The sequence below is a fragment of the Aspergillus saccharolyticus genome, assembly GCF_003184585.1.
Source record: "Aspergillus saccharolyticus JOP 1030-1 unplaced genomic scaffold BP01scaffold_11, whole genome shotgun sequence".
Classification (NCBI taxonomy): domain Eukaryota; kingdom Fungi; phylum Ascomycota; class Eurotiomycetes; order Eurotiales; family Aspergillaceae; genus Aspergillus; species Aspergillus saccharolyticus.
Window position 1 is genome coordinate 191429 of NW_020290621.1, and position 20919 is coordinate 212347.

Sequence of the window (20919 nt, forward strand, 5' to 3'; positions counted from 1 at the left end):
ATATAATCACGAGGCTTTGCATGGGTGATGGACGGTGGATGAATTGTATGTACTATGCATGATATGGTATTATGTTATGTTCGAATTTATCAGCTCTGAAATATATCAAACGAGGAATGGGGTATCGAATCAATGCAACTTCACAGAAACAAGAAGAAATCAACATGCAAGCTCATACTTCGTGACTCCCCAGTAAGATCGCAGCCTCTTGTAAGAGGATGTGAACACCTCTCTCAGCCATCTTCGTCCCGTCCACACGGCCGTCGACAGCGCCCCTGTGGCACAGATACCCACCAGCGTCCATTGGAAGACTCCCTCGGAGAAAATGGAGAGGGAGGATTTGATGGCCTCGGCTGTATCCTGTAGTTTCGGATCGTCAGCTTTGCAATGGAATGTAGAAGATGGAACAAGCGTACCCATGTCTCATACGCCTCAAACACCCTCGTCGCCCCCAGGTGATTGCCCTCAAAGTCCACTGCCACCAGTCGGAAGTAACCCTCTCCCACCAGCTCGACCGTCGTCTCGAACCCTTCCTTGGGGTCGTACTGAACGCTCTCAAACGCATCTTCCGGAACACTGCCATTGCTGGCCCGCTGCAACACCCAGCCCGCGACATCCGTCGCCCCGTTCCAACTCACATACGCCGCGCGCCCCGTGTCGTCGACCTCAACGTCCGGTGGATTCCGCGGTCGGCCGATCCAGTGGGACTTTTGCGCACGGTACGACTTCGTCCACCCAAACCAGAAGAATATCCGGGGTCCCCAGTGGAAATCGCAGAGAAGATCCCCGTCAACGCTGAACTCGCTGTATGCGGACGATTTTCCCCAGCCGATAAACACATTTGCGGTCCGCGGGAGCACTTGCAGGCTGCCCTGGGAGTGACTGCTCAAACGACCGGGGCTTTCATAGCGATGGAGGGTATCGGCGGTCCAGTTGGCGAAGTCCAGCTCAATCATGAGACCCCGGGAGTGGTCGCAGGTGTATCCGCGCTCCCAGGCTGCGTTGTCGAGCAAGGTAAGCTCATTGTCCGAGTGCCAGCGCGCGTCATGCTGCCAGGTGAAACCCGTGGCCGAGCCATCGGATGAGATGTCGGTGAAAGAGTTGCGCTTCCCGCCCAGCACCCATAGAATTTCCCCTGTCGAGCCGATGCAGGTGATCGTGTGCGTGTAGCGTGACGACACTAGATAGCTTCCGTCCCGGGGATGCTTGTCGACGCTGTCGATATGGAAGTAATCGTAGGCATCCTGTGGAGAGGGCGAGGAGCCCTTGTTGGCAAGTGGGAGGCGAGATTCGTCGATAGCATAGTGGTCGCTCGCGCGCCACTCGAAGAGTAGCTCGCCTGTCTCAATATCGATCTCCTGGAACAGACTGTCGTAAATCCAGCCGTCTTTGGGCCCGTCGAGCGCGCTCAGATCTGCCTGGCGGATGTCGTAGATGGTGAGGAGTGCCGTCCCTTGGTCGGTGACTCGGAACTCATGCACATCGCCTTGATGGCCGTTGGCGGCGGCGACGATGTGGACGACCTCGTAGGAGGAATTGAGCTGTTTCAAGTGGGAGATGCGAAATTTAGCTGATGGTCAGATATCAGGGCATCTGCTGGCATGGCTCACCATGTAATACTGTCCCATGCCTCGCGTGCCGTCGAACTCGCCGGCCCAGAAGGTGAGATAGTCTTGACCCTGGTACTGCTGCACCTTGAGATCCATGACCTCCCCGAATGCGCGCTCCATCCAGACCAACTGCCCCTTGTGGTCGTAGACCAAGGGCCCTGGTTCGGGATAGCCGTGACCTTGCGGGCTGAGAAAGACATAGCCTTCTTCACATTTCGGATTCCATTGTTTCACATGAACCTCGGGCGATTTCACGTCAAACGACTCGTAACTCAGGCTAGGATGCGGACCGAACAAGCCCAATTCATACCAGAGGCCGTGCCATGAGAAGGCCGTTGCCAGCAAGGGCAGAAAAGCCCAGCAAACCAGCAGTGCGGCCATCTATGGTCGGAGAGTCGAGGGAGTCTGGGATAGAGGGAGAAAAGAGAGAGAGAGAGGATGCATTTCTTGTGTAGAGAGCAGTGAGTGAGAAAATCATCTTGTCTATGGAGTTAAAGTGGAAGTGGAAGGTGGACACAGCATGACGCGGTCGATCATGGATTGCAAAGCGACTGACGAGTCAACGACGGTCTGACCCGACGGCCCCATCGTATGTGAGTTACTCTGTAGAGTCAGTCCCACTAGTTATTGGAAACCCACGTAAACAAGATCCCTCTGAATCCACTTGGGGCGAGGCTAGAGCAATCCATTCATTCAATTGATCGATTGATCAGGGAGAACCAGGCGGACTTTTTGCTCTCACTGTCAATTTATCAAAATTTTTCCGCTGTCGTTGATTCAATTAACAATCCATGGCTTGCTTGATGTTCAATGTATGCTCTCTCTCACTAATATTAATTTCCTCCTCTCCTTCTGCTGCTCCTCCTGACCCCCACTTCTTCATTTCCTTCTTCTTCTTCTTCTTCTTCTTCTTTTCCCTGTCGCTTTCTCTTACCCTGGACAACCTGATCTGCATTTCCTTTCCCTTCGTCTTTCAGCTTCCCAACAACCTCATCCTCACCACCAAATCTAATAACAAACGCCACTTTCTCAACCTCCTCACAAGCCACCCTCCCCAATCTCTCCCTCAACCTCCTCACCGCATCCCACAACTCCCGATACTCCATCGCATTGTACTTGACATCCAACTCCCCGCTCTTCCCGGGCTTAAACGCCTTTCTAGCTGGCTCCGGCCCATATCCAGGATACACCCCCAGACACAACCACAGAAACACATCGTCGCTATAAAACGGCACGTCCGCCAAGACTGACAGCACCAAACTCCCCGTCGCAGGCCCGACGCCCCTCAACGGGCCCGTCACGCGGTCCAACGCATCGCCCGGGAATTCTGTCATGTTGTGCTTCTGCAGCAATTCAGAGGCGGTGCTAGTAGCCTCGCAGATGGTGGTCTCAGGGTTCGAGCGGACCATGCCTAGTAGTGCGGGGCGGAATTTGCCGTGTTTCCTGTTCGATTGTTCCCTCCCCCCGGGGAAGCTTTAGTGTTGTTTTGGATGTAGGATCAAAGGTTGTAGGTTTGTGGGTCGAGTGGAAGTTTTACTTTGAAACACCCGCCCGAAGCAGCCAAGGGTGACAACAAGAGAAGTAGACTGTAGAAAGAAGAGGGTAACGTACATCTTCCACTCCACCAAGCGCACCAACTCCTCCTTCTCCAGATACCCCACCCCATCCTCCCCCGTTGCGCGTTGACGAACCGCATGCGGCAGGGTCGTGTAGCGGAACTCGTCGAGGGCGAGGTAGTCTTGCACGCGGACTTCGGCCTCCGCGTTGCAATCTGCAGGGTTCCCCTTTTTGGAAGAGGCGGAGGCAGCGGTAGTGGTGGTGGTGGTGGTGGTGGTGGTACCCTTGGCGCCGGATTTGCGTGAAGGTTTGCTGCTGCTGCTGCTGCTGCCGCTAGATGCGATGGCCTTGCGTCGGATGGTGGATGTCACAGTCGATGGGTATTTTGCTAGGAGGGATTGGAAGGTCTCCTTGGTGATATGATCGGGGTCATAGGGTTTGAGGTTGGACATGGCGTGGCCCTTGAATGTCGTTAGTGCAATGGCGACTCCGTGGTGGCTGGTGATGATGGCTGGATTGGAATATCCCCGGGCAGATCTAGAGCTTCATGGTGGTACTTGTACTATACGGCTAGCACCAATACAGACGTGGAGACCATGATTAGGTAACCCTGGTCACTTCGACTACCTTATCTAGTACCTACGGAGTAGTGAATATATACTAGGTTACTACCATGAAGCGAGAAACATTCCAATGACCTTTGCAGGAATTGTCCAATTGAGTATCGCAGATTGATCGCTGCGTTGTCTAGTAATCATGCGTTGTCCAGAGTCTTTCTCACAGCATCGCCCAACAAAATTGTCCAAATCCAATCCACATTCTTCTCATCCACACAATTTATCCATTGAAACTGAAGTCTCATACATGAAAAGGTAAGAGGAGAATACAACAGAAATTACAATGTCCAAAAGGGTCTAGCCCGAAATAAAGCGAAGTTCTATCGTGTATCGTCCGGACGCTCCGTCGGCTCACCCTTGGTAGGATTCGAGTCGGGGTTGGCAAAGCTAACCCGCTTCTCTTCCTTGCCGCGCGATGAGGCAACCACCGATGTCGCCATGAGCCGGTCTTTCTTCTTGATACTGCCACGTCGCAGCGACTTCGATAATGGTGGCGCCCGGGGTGTCCCCGTGCTTGCCATGCCGATATCTGACTTGGGCGGAGTGGCAGCCGCCGACCTGGCGCTATTCTCATCGCCGTCCTCAACATCAATATGACCTAGGTCCTCATCGTGATCACCTGCCTCAGAAGAACTAGGCCCGGCATCCGAATCCGAACCCTCCCCATAGTCATCGTCATCGCTGACGAGACTTGGGGCTTGGTTAGATTCGGCCGTATTCGGACTAAGATTTGCACCTTGTTCTGTGCCCTCGAGTGTACGCAGAGCTCCCCTCTGCGAGTCCTGCGGTAGGCATGACATGGAAGGATAGGGGGACCGATAAGGGGTGGCTCGGATAGGGGTCGAGGTTTGCAGGGGTGGAGGCCGGTGGTCCAAGGAATCTAGTCCCTTTCGGCTGCCAGGGCGCCCGCTTGTCGCCTGCGAGGCTGTCGTCCGCATCGGTTGCCTGCCCGCACGGGCTCCCAGCGATGTCTGATCCTGACTCATTTCTGTCGAAGGTTGCACGAATCCGCCATCTGACTCTCCTCCGTCATCATCCGTATAGTCATCCAGATCCACAGCAGCCTTGGCTTCCCCGACCAGTTGTTCTAGGTCAACCGCAACGCCTCGGAGCTTCATCAGATTCGATAAATGAGGCGTCACAGGGGAAGACATGAATGTAGTATTGCCTGCCGTAGCAACTGTGGTCTTTGGCTCGGCGCTTGATGCTCGAGGCGTCTCTGCTGCCGAGGGAGTCTGTCGAATTGGGCTGGATCTTTTACGGGGAGTCATGGTGGCGTCGGATACAGGTGTAGGAGTCTTGGGAAGCGGCTCAATGACATGCGCTGACCGAATCAACGGATGAATGAATCCCGCTGTGACAGGGTTGGAGACCTCGATCTTGCCGCCAATGATTGCACCAGCCTCATCCAGTTCCACGGGTTCGCCTGACTCAACTGCCGCCGCTTCATGGCTTGCGTAGTTTCGACTGTGCGCGATACGACAGTGGTTGATAAATCCTTGCGTGCTGGAGAAGTTGTTCCGCCGACAGTCCAGGCAGACCAGCTTGACGAGCAGACCATCCGATTTTCGTCGAATAGTAATTGGTCCACTCTTCTCCTTGGGTTGCTGGTTGCCGTTGGGTAAAGACTGCAGTCTGCCACCTGTGCCTCGTTGCGGTCGTGTCTTGCCAGCCATGTAACCAAGATCCCCACAGCTTCCACGCGTCGAGCGCCCTTCGGTCCACGGACTAGCAAGACCGCCCGCCATGGGGGTAGCAGGCTCAGGTTCACCGCCATCAAAACGAGGATCTGGAATTAACCATTTAGAGTAGTGGCGACTATACGGGCCATCAGTGACACCCCAGGGCGCCGGAGACAGAGGCGCAGGTCCATTTTCAGGAGCCCAAATCGCCATGCCCGTCCCGTCGCTGACAGCCTGCGAATAGCCCGCCACATTTGAGCCTGGATAAGGGATCTCTGCGCATCGGCGCAATTGCTCCAACGCGACCTGACATTTTGCGATTTCCTGGTCGATTAACCGAAGTTCGTTGTGCTTCAACAACACCTCCAGACTAAGCTGGGCTTCGAGCGTTTCGCGTAATGTATCTAGATCCACTTTCCGTGAGCCGACATTCTTGGTCACTGCAGGAGGTTCAGATGCGCTCGTGCTTGGAGGGAACGGAGACAGGTGCGACGTCTCGGGCGTCGAATTCGCCGGCAGACTATCGGGCGCATCGAGTGACAAGGTATCCGTATTATTGGCGGTTGACGGGGTATCCTGCTTGGTCACGACGGGGTAGCACGGCACATTTTCTGCGCGTAGCTTGGTCGCGACCGGCGCGTCCTGATCAGGCGTTGGATCACTGGAACCGGAGCGCTTGCGCTTCAACTGGGGCAGGGGGATGGCGCCGACGTCAGGCGCAGAGCATGACGAGGTCGCAAGCATTTTCAGCTCCTCCGCCATCACCTTGTTTCCCCCAATTGCAGAGGACCAGGGTAGCAGCCGAAACATGCCATGCGAGTTGTGGTCGCAACTTTTCGTGGTTTGCGACTTGCTTTGCGACAAATGCGCCAGGGTCTGGACAGGAAGGGGATGCGCGCGCACGATTCGAAGGTTAATTATACGCTTCGCAGAACGATCATACACCAGTGTATGCGAAATGCGACCAATCTAAATTGTAGAGAGAAGAGGAGAAAGTGGAGTGGAAGCGAAGCACTCAACGAGGGAATGGGTGCTGCTGCCGATCGGTTGAACAAGTGGTTTGCTGCGACCGGCTGAAACCCAGCAAGGGGGAAGGAAACACGGGGGACCGGGAGGGGGAGGGGGGAGGCAAGAGTCGGAGGGAGGGAAGAAGTTACCCCCAACGAAAACGAGACAGATGCCGGAGGCTCGGAAGGGTAGGTAGGTGTAGGTAGGTAGTAAGCATGCACCAAGCGGTGATGGAAGGGAGGCAAGTTGATCTGTTTGATTTATTGTACTGCGTGTTGGATTTCAGGCAGAATAATAGTAGTAGTAGAGCAGTAGGAGTGAAAGTGATCGATAAAATAGGTAAATAGGGTAGTAGTTAGTAGGATTGGGTGAGTGGATAGAAGAGTTGTCTTCGAGATGATGATGATGATGATGGTGGTGGTGGTGGTAGTGATAGGGAATGGGTGGGAATAAAGCCGAAGAACGATAACGCGGAATGATAATGACACGGATAATAATGATCATATAATAATAAGACGGAGCTGGGAAGCGTATCCGTACTTGGTTGTTTTTCCTCTTCTTCGAAAATGCCCAGTTCTGAGGTCACATGTAAGACGGGAATGGGAAACAGAACAGCTCTCGGGAGGCAAATTCCACGGACACTCGGGCGGTGGCGTAATCTATTAATAATGGAGATTGGTGCAAATACACGCAGGAGAACGGGTTGATGCGTCCAGCGGTTCCCCTCCTGGCTTGTTGCCTGGATGAGTAGAAGAAGGATGCAGGCAGCCTAAGAGGGAGAGGGAGGAAGAGGAGAGCTGAGGACGAGGGAGAAGGGCGAATGTTAGGAGGTATGAAAGAGTCAAGAAAGCGATAAGGTAAAGTAAAAGAGCCAACACGATTCAAGACCGAACAATAATGGCCCGTAACAGGAAGCTCAAACGGAATCCAATGAAGGTGGATCAGACCAAGATTGCCTTCCATCCAGGGACCAAACCGGTTTGAGCAGCGCCAAAGTTTTAGTATTTAGTAACTGATAAAGGAAAACTGGTCACAAATGGTTCCAGAGAGCATCGGAGCGAATAACAAAGAAGCTGGGAGAAAATGGCGGAAGTGGAGGGATACAGTGAGGTGTGAAGATGATCGAGGGAGGAAGAAAATATACAACAAGGAAAACAAAAACAAGAGAAGAAGAGGAAGAGGAGGAGGAGAGACGAGGGAGGGGGAAGACAAGCGTTGTGTTGGTCTGTGAGATGTTGTTAGTGATTTAGTGTTTGTTACTATTGATTTGGAGGGGACTTGAGTTTGAGATGACGGGGATAAAAACACAGAAGGGAAGAAGAAGAGGGGGGAAATAGAGAGAGAGAGAGAATGAATGAGTTCTTTCATCATCGTCACTATGGACTAATAATTGACACCCAGAGAGGGGGGGCGGCCACCGGCTGTTTTACCGCCTTAATTCACCACTCTGGGGTGGGGAGTTCACTTTTCTAACTCCGTCCACTACTGAATCCCTCCAGCTGATACATCCATACTCACTCTGTAGTACTGTCACTAGTACCTACGGAACGCGCAGCTCACTCAGCCTATGAGGTCCTTGACAGCCTACAGGCTAGCTGCAAGACCCCACGATTTTCGACTCATTGTTCCATGCTGGCTGCTACTTTGGTTGTGGCCGACATGTCGAATACTACTAGCCTACAAGGAACCATCACTGCCTGAATTTCACAACCAGGCGAGTGGAGCCTGAATCGAGGATTGAAATCCCGGGCCTGGACTGGTCCATAAGTGGCCGGGGTACCGCCTGCACTAACTGTTCACTATTCCTGAAACAGTTGAGGTGATGCTGATGCTTTTGTTCCTTTGCTTTGGCTCTCTGACTTTGGCTTTCGCTGTCGCTGTCGCTTGTACGGAGTCGTCTGCTACCTAGTGTGCAAGAACCTCCCACAAAGTACGAGTACGACCAGGACCAACCGTATTGTCATCGGAGATACCTTGTATCTCAAGCCTATCTTTTCACTATCTTTCTTTCGTATTCGTGCTTCAACGCTTAGACCTCCTGCAGGAAGAAACCTCACACGCTCTTTGTGGGTGTCTTGCGCGCGTTGGATGTCAAGTCATGTCAACAGTCCCTTTAACTTACCCCTCGTCAACAGGACCAACGTCGTGAGAGCCCAAATTTAAGTGTTCCATGGATCGGGATCTCATCTGTCCTGAATTAGCTTTGTCACACATGGTCAATGTCTTTTCTTCTTGCCCGTCAAGTTCTCCTCCCGCCTTTTTCACCCCCTCGTATGACAGATCGACCTGATCATCGCGTTTTGCCCACTGTGTCATTACATCATCCACTTTCGTCACCACTAACTTTACTAACTCAGACTAAATGACTAGTCTAACTCCCGCCGTCCTGCCGTGCTTTGCTCCGAAGCTCCACTTTTGGCCCAATATAGTTCACAATTGAGTTCATTATGATTTCTTGCGGCATGATCAAGTGCTTGGCTCGCCCATGTGTTGGAACCTGGAGAAAGCGCTATCACGGAAGTATGCTGCACTAGCTGGGCATCTAGTGTCTTTGGACATGGCTTCTAGAATAACGTTCAATTGTCAGGATCTAAGGTGTGACGGCTTGGAGCTTCCCTTGTAGCCTCAACGGTTTCTTCAAAGAGACCTACAGAGTTATTCGCAGACGGGTGCCTCAGAATAGCTCTCTGTTCGTCGTTGGAGGCATCGAGTGCATTTCGTTGACTGCAATATTTCTGAGGAGCGGAAATTGGCATTCTTGACAAACTATCTATTGCACCGGTACCTAGAAATCAACAGCCTTATCGAATCAATCGATCTACAGGCTCGTCGCGCGGAGAACAGCACCATCTTAAAAACACATCACCCATTTTTCATGCTATGTGTATATGTGTGACACATGCAGCCAGCACACAGGCTATTCACCCTTAGACAAATTATTCAAACAAACGCCTGAAAGGAAAGCTGACCTAGCCTTACCCCGGAATAGACATGCCTGTGTGGTTGCCATGCTCTGTGTGATGATCAGTCGCGCGGCCGATACTCTTTAGTTGATACCTGCTTCCCACTCTACATATGTCTTCCTAGCACCCCGCGCGATGTCTCTAACTAGGCCTCGCTTCAAGAAATGCTTTTAGCGAACCACGTCGCTCTGGGTATTTTCTCAACTATGGGGTGACATTTCTTGCAGCTTGTCGGTTTCCCAACGACAAAAATTAGTCGATGGTCTCCTTAAGCACACTAATATTAAGCAGTCTTCGACCCGACCGCGCACGATGGTTGAATCCCTGAGCAAGCATTGAAGAGTCCAGACGAACCAAGATAGAAGTACACAGCCAGTGTCCATGTAGGAAGCAAACCTTTTGAATTATCGCATCGTATGCGTCGAGGACCCCAGCTCTAACAAAGTAGGTATAGTCAAGGACTGTAACTGATCGTTTATACAGGTATGCTTCCTTACTACCTGATATCTGTTTTCTACAGGCTTCAACTCCTGGCCAACACCTCGGGCCAAGAAACCCCAAGAAAAGCATTAGCTGCTTGGCAAAGTATACCCCATGACTACGAGGACGTCATGCCAATTATTCTAATGCCAAGATCTTCATGGTTGCTGGTACCTGCGTAAGCTGTCTCGAAGAGCCTCGTATGCCAGGGTAAGCCAAACCGATCACAGCCCAGGCATTTCCAAGGTCCTACAGCATTGCCAGGCATACTATTAACAAATACGAACCTTGCCTACAACGATCTTGGGAGACATGGTCCGGTTCTCTACAATGCGCCTGGCTGTCAGCCAACTCTTGTGCTATGGTTTCCGATCCGCTCTGAGTCCGTACGCGGTGGATACCAGTGAGCTACTGTATGCATATATCGGATTGAGATGGATGTATGATGACTGAGGTTGATAGCCACGATCATTTACTCGAAGCTGGAAACCCGGGTAAGGGCGGGATCGATGACTAGGCCATGGAAGAGGAAACCTGTGGGCCTGGAATAAGGCGACTGAAAGGTGAAGCGGACATGTCAGCAATTTGAAGTATAAACACTGATATCCATCGACCTCAAATTGTTGGCCATTATGCCTGAGCCATGCAACTTGTAGGATCCCATCAATCCAAGTACTTGTGAACATAGGTAAACCACCGTCAACAGGGAGTTTTCAGACCAATGACAGTTCAAGCCACACCAAGATACCCAAACCACAGAAACACACTCCGAGCCGCATCGAGACAAAGCAAATTGTAGAAGCATATTTCATTTGGAAAGCAAGAGTGCCAACGCCATAGACAAATCAGTGGCCAGCACTGACATTGACAGGTGGAAATCAGGTCTACTTTCTACTTCAGATCATTCACATATTCTGTTTTCTTTTGTCATCTCAAAACTCCAACCAAGTTCGCCATTCGAAGATAAAAAAAAGTCGTCTCGCTCGTCAATACACCAGAGATATGATCGATGGGACAGACCGACCGCTCGTCAATCATTGTCTTATTCGGTCAGGCGCAGAATGAAGTTGACGACGACAGCGGCCAACAAAGCCAGGGCCAGGACAGTAGGACCGAACCGGTCGTCAATGCCACTCTGGCCGCGTTTGCGTATACTCTGCGCGCGCCAGTGGAAGGTCACTAAGGCATAGATCATGGCTGCCATGGCGATGACGGTGAATAGGCCGGCGGAGATGCGGCCAATGCGATCACCGAAGTTCAAGAGACCTACGGCCAGGCCGCCGAGGATGACGGTGAAGTTGAGCCAAGATAAAAAGGTACGTTCGTTGGCGAAGAAGACCTTGGGCTCGACACGGGTGGGCAGGGCAATGCGCTTGCCTGCGAGGGTTCAGCTTAGCATCCGGGCAAAGAAGTACCTAGTAGCAACGAATCGTTTGCAGAACCTAGAAGACGAGAAGACTTCACCTACCAGGCGCAGTTTGAAGCAGAGGTTGACTCGACATCTTTTTTGTAGAAGTAAGTGTTGGGGCGTAATAGGCTTAGGTAGGTGTTGTAGCTCGAGTCCGCAAGGGAGAATAGGTATTGGAGCTATGTTGAGGTTGAGCAAAGGGACAAAGCTGGGGAGGAGGAGAGGTGAGAGGAAGAAGAAAGAAGAAACAAAGCAGAGCTTCAATTGAGGTTTATGGTTTGCCGCATAAGAGGACCAAGCTAATGGGCTAGACCAAGATAGCGCTGGCTAGTTTTTTTTTTCCTGCTAAACGACACTGAAGCGAGAGAGACGATGGCGGGCATTTGATGTAATCTGAGACTGGTAGTTAACTTAATAAGAGTAACAGGCGGTGATTCGAACTCGGGACGAGCCCCCCGCGCCTTTGACGGCCACACTTTCCCCGTTACGGGCGTAGCGGTGGCGCGCTGCTGGGTTTCTGCCTCAGCCCACCGCTGGGTAGCGCGCACGTGCCGTAGCTGATTGCTCTCATTGATTGCCTCAGGACCTCATCGGCCTTCTTCAAACACGGCATAGCGCTCTGGCAGCCACCGACACAGCCAACCAGTAGCCGCCAAGCCACACTTGTGATGATGCCGCAAGTACTCCGTACTCGGGACTGTGAGTTACAACCATCCTCCGAATAACACCTCTGTGATAACAACAACTTTTTGCTCTACATTGTCACTTTCTAAGGCGCGCCGTGTGCTCCTGCATGCACTAGTTAACAAACTGCTTCCGGTTAGTTTTGAATCAGCCTTATTTCCCCTCTCGTTCGGAGCTGGCACATTTTTGCTGGCTTCCCTGTCCCTCCCGAGTCACTGCTTCCTTCCCCCCACAATCACCTCTCCAGCTTCCCGTGGTAGTGCCCACCGTCTTGACCCAAACAACACACCCCGGAGCTTCTAGCTTTCCCTCTCTTCCCGAAATCACGCTAAAACAACCTGCTCTCAAGACATCAAAGCTGCCTGCATATTTACAATGGCTGTCGAAACCGCTCCCACGTCTTCCGTACGTTCTCCCCTCATATTCTGCTGCATCAATTGAGCGGACCGTCATCACCGGCTCATACGACCGACACATGGATTCACTACTGACAATCAACTTCTAGCCCGTGGCCATTTCCGAATTAACTAAAATAGCCACCGAGGTACGCATGACAGATAGTGTGAGCGGGAATGCTAGGAACTTGTTTCGGTGAATGGTAGCATGTGATCAACATGATCATAATATCTCCGAACATCTGGGCTTCCTGTTCCTCTCTCTGCCTCCTATCAGCGCGACCCAATCAATAACAAACTAATTGTCGCCTCCCTTGAACAGGCCTGCGACTTCGTTCTGAAAGATGTCACAGAATACGAACACTCTCGGGTCGCAGACTGGAACTCGCACATAATCGTATGTCCGCCATAAACCCCTATTTACCTGGCAACCCATGAAGGGAGCCGCCAAAACGCAGAGAGGATCCCGGACTGAAGCATGCGCCCAATGCCTAGAACACAATTCTCAAAGCCCTAATCAGCGCCACGGCCCCATCTACTGCCGCCTCTTCTCCCCCTTACCGCTTCGTTGTGAACAGCACAATCGTGCAACAAGGCGTTATCGACAAGTCCGCCGCTGCGGACGGCACCACCGCCAACGCCGGCAAACGCGGGATGCACTCCGCCTCGGGAGCATTCTGGGACGTCAATCGCGATGGAATGTGGACATTCAAGTACCCCGGCGCCGAGGAGAGGGGCTTGGATGTTGTTGTCAGTGTGACGTGGTTTGCAGTTGTCTAAACTTCTCAGCACAACATCAGCGTTGGGAAGTACCTGCGCGCTGGTACTGTATCCTAATATACAAAGGATTCATTTCTGGCTCAGATCGGTAACTGGTCAGCCAGAGCCATCGCGTGGTGCTTAGTTACATCAGTTAGAACGTGGATAGATTATCTGTGTTTTGGCTTAATTTTCCTTCTTGAACATCACAAGTCCGATTTTTCTGGGGCCGTGATTCTGATCGTGCTACACGATGGAGAATGATACCATGGTTTCTGTTGTTGTATTATTTCAATATTGAGGCTATTTCCAAGGCGTTGCAGATCACCTCCCACCGCCGACTAAACTGTAATGTGGTATTTGTATCACAAACTCTTGCTCGACGTTCCGACAAAATGGACAAAGGAGAAAGATAATAATAAAGTGCGATCGGCTCCTGAAACTCCTATATGATGGCAGGCAGAAAGAATACGCCAGTCCCCAACACAGTCAAGTTAAAGCCGAGTCAACTCGGTCAAATTGATACCTAGCGCCATGCTAACCCATGAAGCCCCATGGAAAGATGCGAATAACAACAGGAAGCAGATGTATGGCGAAGAAACGGTCGTGATGACAATACTTACCGTCTCTGGTACTCAAAACCCTGAATCTAGCGGGGTTCGGAATAGTCGTTCAATGCCACACAAACCGCCCCGCGATGATGACCACTATATTGTCTAATAATCTGCCCCGACGCCAACTCCCACAGACGCGCGTAGTGATCGCTAGACACAGTGACGAGGTATGCGGAGTCGGCGGAGAAGGCACAATCCCAAACCCATCGTTGGTGGTTCGCGAGCGTTGTTTCTAAGAAGAGGGTGCCCGTGGTAGGGTCCATGGGAGGGCCGTCCGGCTGGACAGGGAACGTCTGCTGGGGTTCGGTATTGACAATCGGAGGTGTGCTATCGAACAGACTAAGAGGGTTGATTTCAATCTCGGGCTTGTTGCTGTTGGGCGACAAGGGGTCCTGGCTATCGGGTGTTGATGTTGGGGACAAAGACGATTCGGGTGCCGCAAGTGCTTGAGCTTTGGCTTTGGCGGCGGCCATTTTCGCGGGAGGGTAGTCGAGGTCGAGATTCCATACTTTGGCGGTATGGTCGGCCGAGCATGTCGCTAGGTGCTTGACGTCCGGGGAGAGGAGGACGCGAGTAAGGTAGTCTTTGTGTGCTTGGAAGGTGCAGATGGGGACAATGCGGGTGAGTTCGGCATCCTGGATCATGCGCCAGATGTAGACATTGCCCTGAAGTCATGAGGTCAGTATGTCGATCTGGCTCCTAGCGAGAAAGGGTGCTGGGCTCCGTACCTTCTTGTTTCCTGCGCAGAGGAGTGACCCGTCACTAGCAACGCTCACACTATGTACGGCGACGTCGTCTTCAGGGATCAGCTGATGGGTGCAAACACTCTCCCCCAAGTCCCAGACACGAACAATCCCGGCGCGATCACCACTGATGAGTTCGCCCTGATTAGGATGAATGACCACGTCGTTGACGGGTGCTTTGTGGGCATAGTTGCGCTGCAAACTTCCGGTACGCGTGTCCCACACTTTGACTGTCCCATCCTCTGAACTGGTCACCATCCACTTCCCCTCGCAATGAAAAGCTACACCCGTGATGTTGTTTGTATGGCCATCGAAGGTCATGACTGGGTTCGGATTGGTGGATTTGATGTCATATAGTTTAACATTGTTGTGGCCAGCAGCGGCCAGGTACCGTTTGTCCGGGGTAATGCACAGGCGGTTAACTTGCGAATCGGGATGCTGAATTGTGCGCGAGCAAATTCCAGACAGGGCCTCCCAGAACCTGAAGCGGCAGTGTCAGCACTTTGTCCAAATGTAGTGTTTCTTCATGCCCATACCGGATAGTGTGGTCATAACCCGCTGGTGGTCGCAAATTGTGGATCATAGATTAGTTACTTTTTCGAGAAATAGCATATCCAACTCAAAGCCTATAAGCCAGTTCGCTTACCAGTGCAGAGAATGACGCTCATTTCGAAGACGCGCGAAGGCCGACAAGACACAAGACGGTTGTGGGATGAGGATGGAGGGAGAAGGAGCTGGCGAACATTGAAGTCAGCCAAAGCCGCTCGGCTTCGTGCCGGCTTCCTGCCGGTCTTATGTCAAGGCTGCACCAAGGTTGACTCCTGTACGTGGGCGGTCTACTAGGCGGTGAAGAAGGCGGCAATCCAGGCAAGGGATCAAAAAAGCAGCGTTGATCTTTCTTCATCTCGTCTTGTCACACCTCTCAACAGCTGCAGAACACGCAGTCTGTTTGATTCGAATTGATATAGGCGTCTGTCGGACATCCGGCAGGCTAGGTGCCTTGTGTTGATTTCGATATCCGCCCCTTCAGCAATATCTGAACAGCTCTTATCGAGACTCCGAGTTTTCATCCGGACTACTATGCGTCTTACGCTCCCGTCAATGTTCGTACAGTGACTTGGCGCCTAAAGGAGGTACGGATTGCAGCTTGTTCTCTGTGACCAGACGATTCAAGGAGATCAATATCTTATTCTTATTCTCAATAGCTGGCGATCGATGGCGGACTTTTCTGGACTTTAAGTCCCGAGATCACCAGCACGTCCACGCCACCCTGCAACGACCTTGTCTCAAGGCTGGGTTTTCGGACGAGCAGAGCTCGGCTACCACAATTCCAGCTGCCTGGTATTCGTTTGCAACGACACTCTGAAGGAGATTTCTTTAGAGATGAGTGAAAGCATGGCTGAAGGTATTTCTACCTCGCTCCAGACCTGCCCTACGGATTTTCAGAGGCTTTCCGTCTCAGAGAATCTTCCATCTACCCCATGTCTTTCTCATCTGCATGTGAATGATCCGGGGCTTACACCTTCCCCTGGGTCCCAGCTGCAGCAGTCCACCGATGCCTCTCCGGACGGAGGACACGGCCTGTCCGTTGAAGAAGCAAAGCCTACCGCAGTCGACCAGCATATTACGCCCGACCGCGCGGACCGATCCGAAGGTACGATAGTCGATTCTACGTCTGAAAAGGTCGAAGCACCACCCTCTCTTGAGCAAAGAGAATTGCGCCAGTCCGAAGACTTATCGCCCATGACCACGCCCATCCCAGGGCTTCATGGTCCTCCTGCTGCGCCATCCAGAACTCCGGCCGAGGACTTGTACGACCCCCTCTTCGACTCTGAGGTTATGTTTCATGAACTCGATACGGTTTTTGGTTCACGCAAACGAGCCGGTACAGAAGCATTCGAGGAACCAGACCTTTGGCAGCAGATTTCCAAGCGGCAGGCCCTCGAATCATTCCAAGATGAAGTCAGCACATCTCCAGACGACACGCCGTCCTTATTGTCTCTCGACTCAGCCTTGCAGCCTGATCGAAATGGAACTGGACCACACACGCCTCTAGATCCTGACCAGCAACCCATACCGACCGCTCTGTTCGAGTCTTTGGGTCCATTGTTCGATGGGTCGCCTTTCGATGTGCCCATCGAGTTGGATTATCACGGGCTACCCGAGTTTGATTTTCACGAGCTTAGCCAGGAGCTTGCCGCGGTCACCAAAATACCAACCAGTATCTGCGCTGCTCCTCAAGACACGCCGTCCGTGAGCGAGATCACGAAAAAGCGGTTCTCCATTGATGATCAGGATCTCATGGAATGCACGAGTCGGGAGGTCTTACGCCGCGTGTATGACGAACCGCCATATATCTCACCATATCCGTCTTACTCCGGGCCTTTGGGTTATCTGCCGTCCGCCCCCAATGTTCATGTTCGACACATCGAGGTTGCAGAAGATAAGGCGAACTTCCGCTTGTCGACGTTGAAACATCGGGTGCAGCAGCTCTCAGTGGAGCGACAAAAGCTCAGGACGAAAGTGGAACATTTGACGAAAATGAGCACGGTCGATCGGCGAACGGGAAAATCGCACTATGAACTGCTACGCGAGCAGAATGCCATGCTCCGCCGGGTCTGCACGCAGCACCAGAACCGGGTGGAGCAATACAAGAAAGAGGCGCTCGATTGGCAGAGCAAGCTTCACCAGCTCGGCACGGTCTATAACAATCTCTTATATGAGATCCAGGTACAGAAGCAGACGCCGGTGGTGACTGGAGTTCCGAATGGGTACAAGCCCCTTCAGCAGATTCAGCCGTCGCCGAGACAGCAAGCGCCCGTGCGAATACCCGGTGGTACGTGTATTGCCCTGCCTCCAGCTGGTTCCGCAAAACTCGACCCCACGCCTATCCTCCATCGCCCTATCGCTCCCAGTCCGCCCAAACGCGACCCGGTGACGATCGACCTGACGGCCGACGACCCACCGAAGGCGGCAGGCCCAACCCCAGCTGAGAAGCAGCGTCAGGCGGAGATATTCCAATCTCTCCGCAGCAAAAGATACAGTTGGCTGAAGGACGCTGACGCGGTTGACCGCCACAGCATGAGCCCCCGCCCACCGCAAAGCTATCGTGCTGGTTGCAGTGGGCCCCGGGCCCTGGAATTGGGGGAGGACGAAAAAGCCGAGCGGATCCGCAACCTCTCCGCCTCCGGGCTTGCGTCAGCCGATCGCATGGAACCCTCCGATTCTAGCGATGACTTGGCTCGTATGATGGAGGAGGAGCTAGCACAGGGCTAATGCAGGCGTCTTTGACGTAATATCGTCTTCTGATCATCCTTATTATTTTCGCGAAAACTGATACCCATTACTTAAGTGACCGAATTCCACTTTTTCTTCTTTCCTTATAGTTCTCCTAGTGTGATGAATATGTATAATTACACTGAACGATTGCTTCTGTTTTCGCCTGGTGTCAACTAACTCAATAACTATACCTCGCTGCTTATCAAAGCAACCCTTGAACTCTACATTTCAACCCTTTTCTGCTTGCATGTCTGCCAATACATTATCGGCATATTGAAATGTTGGAATGGGTTGTTCCGAACAATAATTTTTTCAAATACGACTAACGAGTACGAGTACAGTACGGAGCAGCTTACCGGCGGTCTATCGTGCGGGAGGGGTCCAATTGCATCCTTCATACACCTCAGCACCTTTTTTCCCCTTCTCGTCCCACTTACGTCACCGAAGATGATACGTCACTGAAGATGAACTACTAGCTACCTAGTACTTACTGTGAGCCGTAGTGAGAGCACCACGGATAAGGTTTCCACAAGTATGGTTGATACGGGTATTATAGAAAAACGGAAAGAAAAAGGGTTGATTGGGAACCAAGAATCATTCAGTAAATGTCCTAAACGAATACATCATAAGTCATCAAAATCGTCAATTGGATTTTCCTTCCCACTTCCAGTCGCATTTTCAAGTAGTCAGGAGAATAAGAAAAGAAGTAGGTAGGGATAAAATCCGGTCTAAATCACATGTTTTTGGCCCAAGCTCCTTATCCCAATAGCCTGCATCTATGATGTGTTGGATCGTATAGGTATGTAGCAAAGACAGGATTGATAGAGGGATTATCTGCAGGTGAAGCGATATGGGCTGGAGATTCGTAGTCTGGAGAGTATGTGGTATTGGAAGGTCGAGGCCGAGGGACAGGTATGTATAAGGTGTTGTTGTGAGATGTCAGATTCAGGCGAGGTTTCTTCAAGACCGCAGCCCCTCCTCCTTCTTCTCCACATTGGACCCCTCTGAGGAAGTGGCCGAAGCGGGCGCAGGAGTGTGCTGATGCTGCTCCCTATCAGCCCGCTTCAACTGCTTCCGTGCCTTCCGGCCGCCGCAGCAGGAGGCGCAGCACGAACCCAGCTGCAGAATGAAGGCGATCAGGTTGAACCCCGAGGCGATCCACATGAAGGCCAGCATGCGGGTGCCGAGGGAGGCGCCGATGTTGAGGTCGTAGCTGGAGGAGGTGAAAACATTGCGAAAAATGATGAACATGACTGTCGCGACGACTGAGGCGACGATAGTGAAAAGAGCGGCCAAGAAGGTGAGGAGAAGGAAGGGGAAAGCGCGCAGGAAGACGAAGGTGCGACGGCGGTGCTGGGGGTGGGTTTGATTGACGGCTGGGTCGGCGGAGATGGTCTGCGGGGGCCGCGAGGAAACGGCCAGTGGGGAGAGGAAGATGAGGATGAAGCTGAGCACGGTGGCAGTCAGGAAGAGTCCGAACATCCAGTGGGAGGCGATGCGGGCAATCTTGAGGGCGGAAGTGATATCGGAGGGCAGAGCAACTGGTGGTATTACAAGTTAGAGATTGGGCTACCGAGGAAAGGGAGGAGATTTGACGTACTCGTTGCGCCGGAGAGAAGCTCATTGAGGATAATCTCGACGGGATTGAACCAGTACAGCGTCTTGGTCTTGGAGCAGTGCGTGATGCCCTCGTCCAAGTAGCCCTCACAGAAGTTCCAGAGGCCGACTTGGTAGAAGTCGTGCAGTCCGATGGTTCGGGCAATGGTGTTGATCAGGACGGCATTGGGGACGGAGAGGGGGATGATGTTGGCCAGGTCGATCTTGAGAAAGTAGGTCTCTCGGATGACGGGTTTGTCGGCGACATTGCCTATACACACCAGGAGCAAGAAGATCCAGGCAATCAGATAGCACAAGGAACGAGTAATGCGATGCCAGAGTACCTTAGACCGTGTCCTACCGGCTTGCGGACGTTGAGTGGCCTTGTTGAATGGGGGAAGCTTTGCCATGAAATCGGATCCGGGTGGATGATACGGAGGCAGATTCCAAGGAGCACGGAGAAGATCAAGTAGCCGAGAATTATGGAAAAGAAGGGGGCTGATAGAGTGGTGATGATGCTTTTAACGAGTGTAGCGATGCTGCAGACTCGGAATCAAATGCAGGGCTGGCGCCGAACTGCTGCAGAGTCGGTGTACGGAGTATATACCCAAGGTCTCAACCTCAATCGACCACGGTAGATGACGTTACACTTCTCAGGAACCACGTGCTGGGAGAAACAACCCAAAACTGACGGGTCTTAGGGTTCGTAAAGGGTAGAAGATGAATGCCTATAGGGGAAATACGTGAGTTAATGGAAAAGGGGAAAATAAAAAGGGTAAAAGGGAAAAGAGGAGGGGGAGAGATTGAGGTGGAAAGGGGAGGGGGATACGGAGTACAGCAGGAGAAATTATCGATGAGAAGACACAGAATGGAGCCTGTAATGTTTCGCACGTACTTAGGCCGGAGTAAATGACGGCTGCGGCGCCCAAGAAGGAAAGGATGGGATCTAGACCCTCAGGGACGGGAAAGTGGCTGGTGATCGGGCGATGATTCAGCGATGTTACCCAAGACGGGTTAGCACCGCCCCACTTGACGCGCGCCAAGGAAAGCCATGCGGACGCTTGGCGCTGCTCCCGATCGGCGCTTGCAGGATGTGGCGGCAAAAGCTGCACGACTGTGGCAGTTAATTTTAGCACCATATCTGTTGGACAGCGGGCTCACAAATACTGTTACTGCACCTTTTCATACTCAAACCTCCTAATCGAGTGTCCACCACGTCGGCAGTCTCGCCAAGCCGTTTGAATCTCGCTTGAGTTTGCAAATCCTGTTATGCAACCCACTCAGGGGTCCAGTTTCTTGGCATGATACTCCTGCTCTAGGAGTACGGACGATAGATTATAAACTACATGGTTAGTGTCATGCAGGGTTCAAGGAATTGAGTATATCAGATACTACCCAGCAACGACACAATGAATAATAAAAATAAATAAATAAGATAAATAAAAAATAAATGGAAAAAATAAATGCAAGATAATACCCCGTAAGGCCCAAAACAGATCCGCATGTGGCGCATCTTTTGGTTCA

At 52.1% G+C, this 20919-nt stretch overlaps 8 protein-coding genes across 8 annotated transcripts; 2 read left to right on the top strand and 6 right to left on the bottom strand.

The window, feature by feature from the left end:
• Nucleotides 1-95: 95 nt before the first annotated feature.
• Nucleotides 96-2136, bottom strand: BP01DRAFT_355794 (arylsulfotransferase family protein). Its single transcript, XM_025574782.1, has 3 exons — nt 1611-2136; nt 417-1541; nt 96-360 (listed from the first exon to the last, which is right to left on the bottom strand). The coding sequence occupies exons 1-3, from the start codon at nt 1989-1991 to the stop codon at nt 160-162; spliced, it is 1707 nt and encodes a 568-aa protein (XP_025432131.1). The 5' UTR covers nt 1992-2136; the 3' UTR covers nt 96-159.
• A 307-nt stretch (nt 2137-2443) lies between these two features.
• BP01DRAFT_294202 (uncharacterized protein) lies at nt 2444-6210 on the bottom strand (the record flags this gene model as incomplete). The annotated part of the gene is made up of 3 exons (XM_025571759.1): nt 2444-3053; nt 3222-3628; nt 4177-6210. 3 exons carry the CDS (start codon nt 6208-6210, stop codon nt 2444-2446), a joined length of 3051 nt encoding a protein of 1016 aa, XP_025432132.1.
• A 4243-nt stretch (nt 6211-10453) lies between these two features.
• On the bottom strand, nt 10454-10915 carry BP01DRAFT_355799 (uncharacterized protein). Its single transcript, XM_025574783.1, has one exon. The coding sequence runs from the start codon at nt 10720-10722 to the stop codon at nt 10495-10497; it is 228 nt and encodes a 75-aa protein (XP_025432133.1). The 5' UTR covers nt 10723-10915; the 3' UTR covers nt 10454-10494.
• On the bottom strand, nt 10470-11667 carry BP01DRAFT_355800 (putative vacuolar transporter chaperon Vtc1). Its single transcript, XM_025574784.1, has 2 exons — nt 11386-11667; nt 10470-11294 (listed from the first exon to the last, which is right to left on the bottom strand). The coding sequence occupies exons 1-2, from the start codon at nt 11417-11419 to the stop codon at nt 10960-10962; spliced, it is 369 nt and encodes a 122-aa protein (XP_025432134.1). The 5' UTR covers nt 11420-11667; the 3' UTR covers nt 10470-10959.
• A 394-nt stretch (nt 11668-12061) lies between these two features.
• Nucleotides 12062-13510, top strand: BP01DRAFT_422714 (dynein light chain Tctex-type family protein). The gene is made up of 4 exons (XM_025579587.1): nt 12062-12414; nt 12515-12553; nt 12727-12801; nt 12900-13510. The coding sequence occupies exons 1-4, from the start codon at nt 12385-12387 to the stop codon at nt 13182-13184; spliced, it is 429 nt and encodes a 142-aa protein (XP_025432135.1). The 5' UTR covers nt 12062-12384; the 3' UTR covers nt 13185-13510.
• On the bottom strand, nt 13449-15258 carry BP01DRAFT_355802 (WD40 repeat domain-containing protein). The gene is made up of 4 exons (XM_025574785.1): nt 15167-15258; nt 15057-15078; nt 14506-15001; nt 13449-14442 (listed from the first exon to the last, which is right to left on the bottom strand). Exons 1-4 carry the CDS (start codon nt 15186-15188, stop codon nt 13813-13815), a joined length of 1170 nt encoding a protein of 389 aa, XP_025432136.1. The 5' UTR covers nt 15189-15258; the 3' UTR covers nt 13449-13812.
• A 657-nt stretch (nt 15259-15915) lies between these two features.
• Nucleotides 15916-17796, top strand: BP01DRAFT_364930 (uncharacterized protein; the record flags this gene model as incomplete). The annotated part of the gene is made up of 1 exon (XM_025576342.1): nt 15916-17796. One exon carries the CDS (start codon nt 15916-15918, stop codon nt 17794-17796), a length of 1881 nt encoding a protein of 626 aa, XP_025432137.1.
• Nucleotides 17797-18858: 1062 nt separating this feature from the next.
• On the bottom strand, nt 18859-19805 carry BP01DRAFT_283702 (SUR7/PalI family protein; the record flags this gene model as incomplete). The annotated part of the gene is made up of 2 exons (XM_025571446.1): nt 18859-19340; nt 19400-19805. Coding segments are annotated over 2 exons (888 nt in total), but the record flags the coding sequence as incomplete, so codon positions are not given.
• Nucleotides 19806-20919: the final 1114 nt, after the last annotated feature.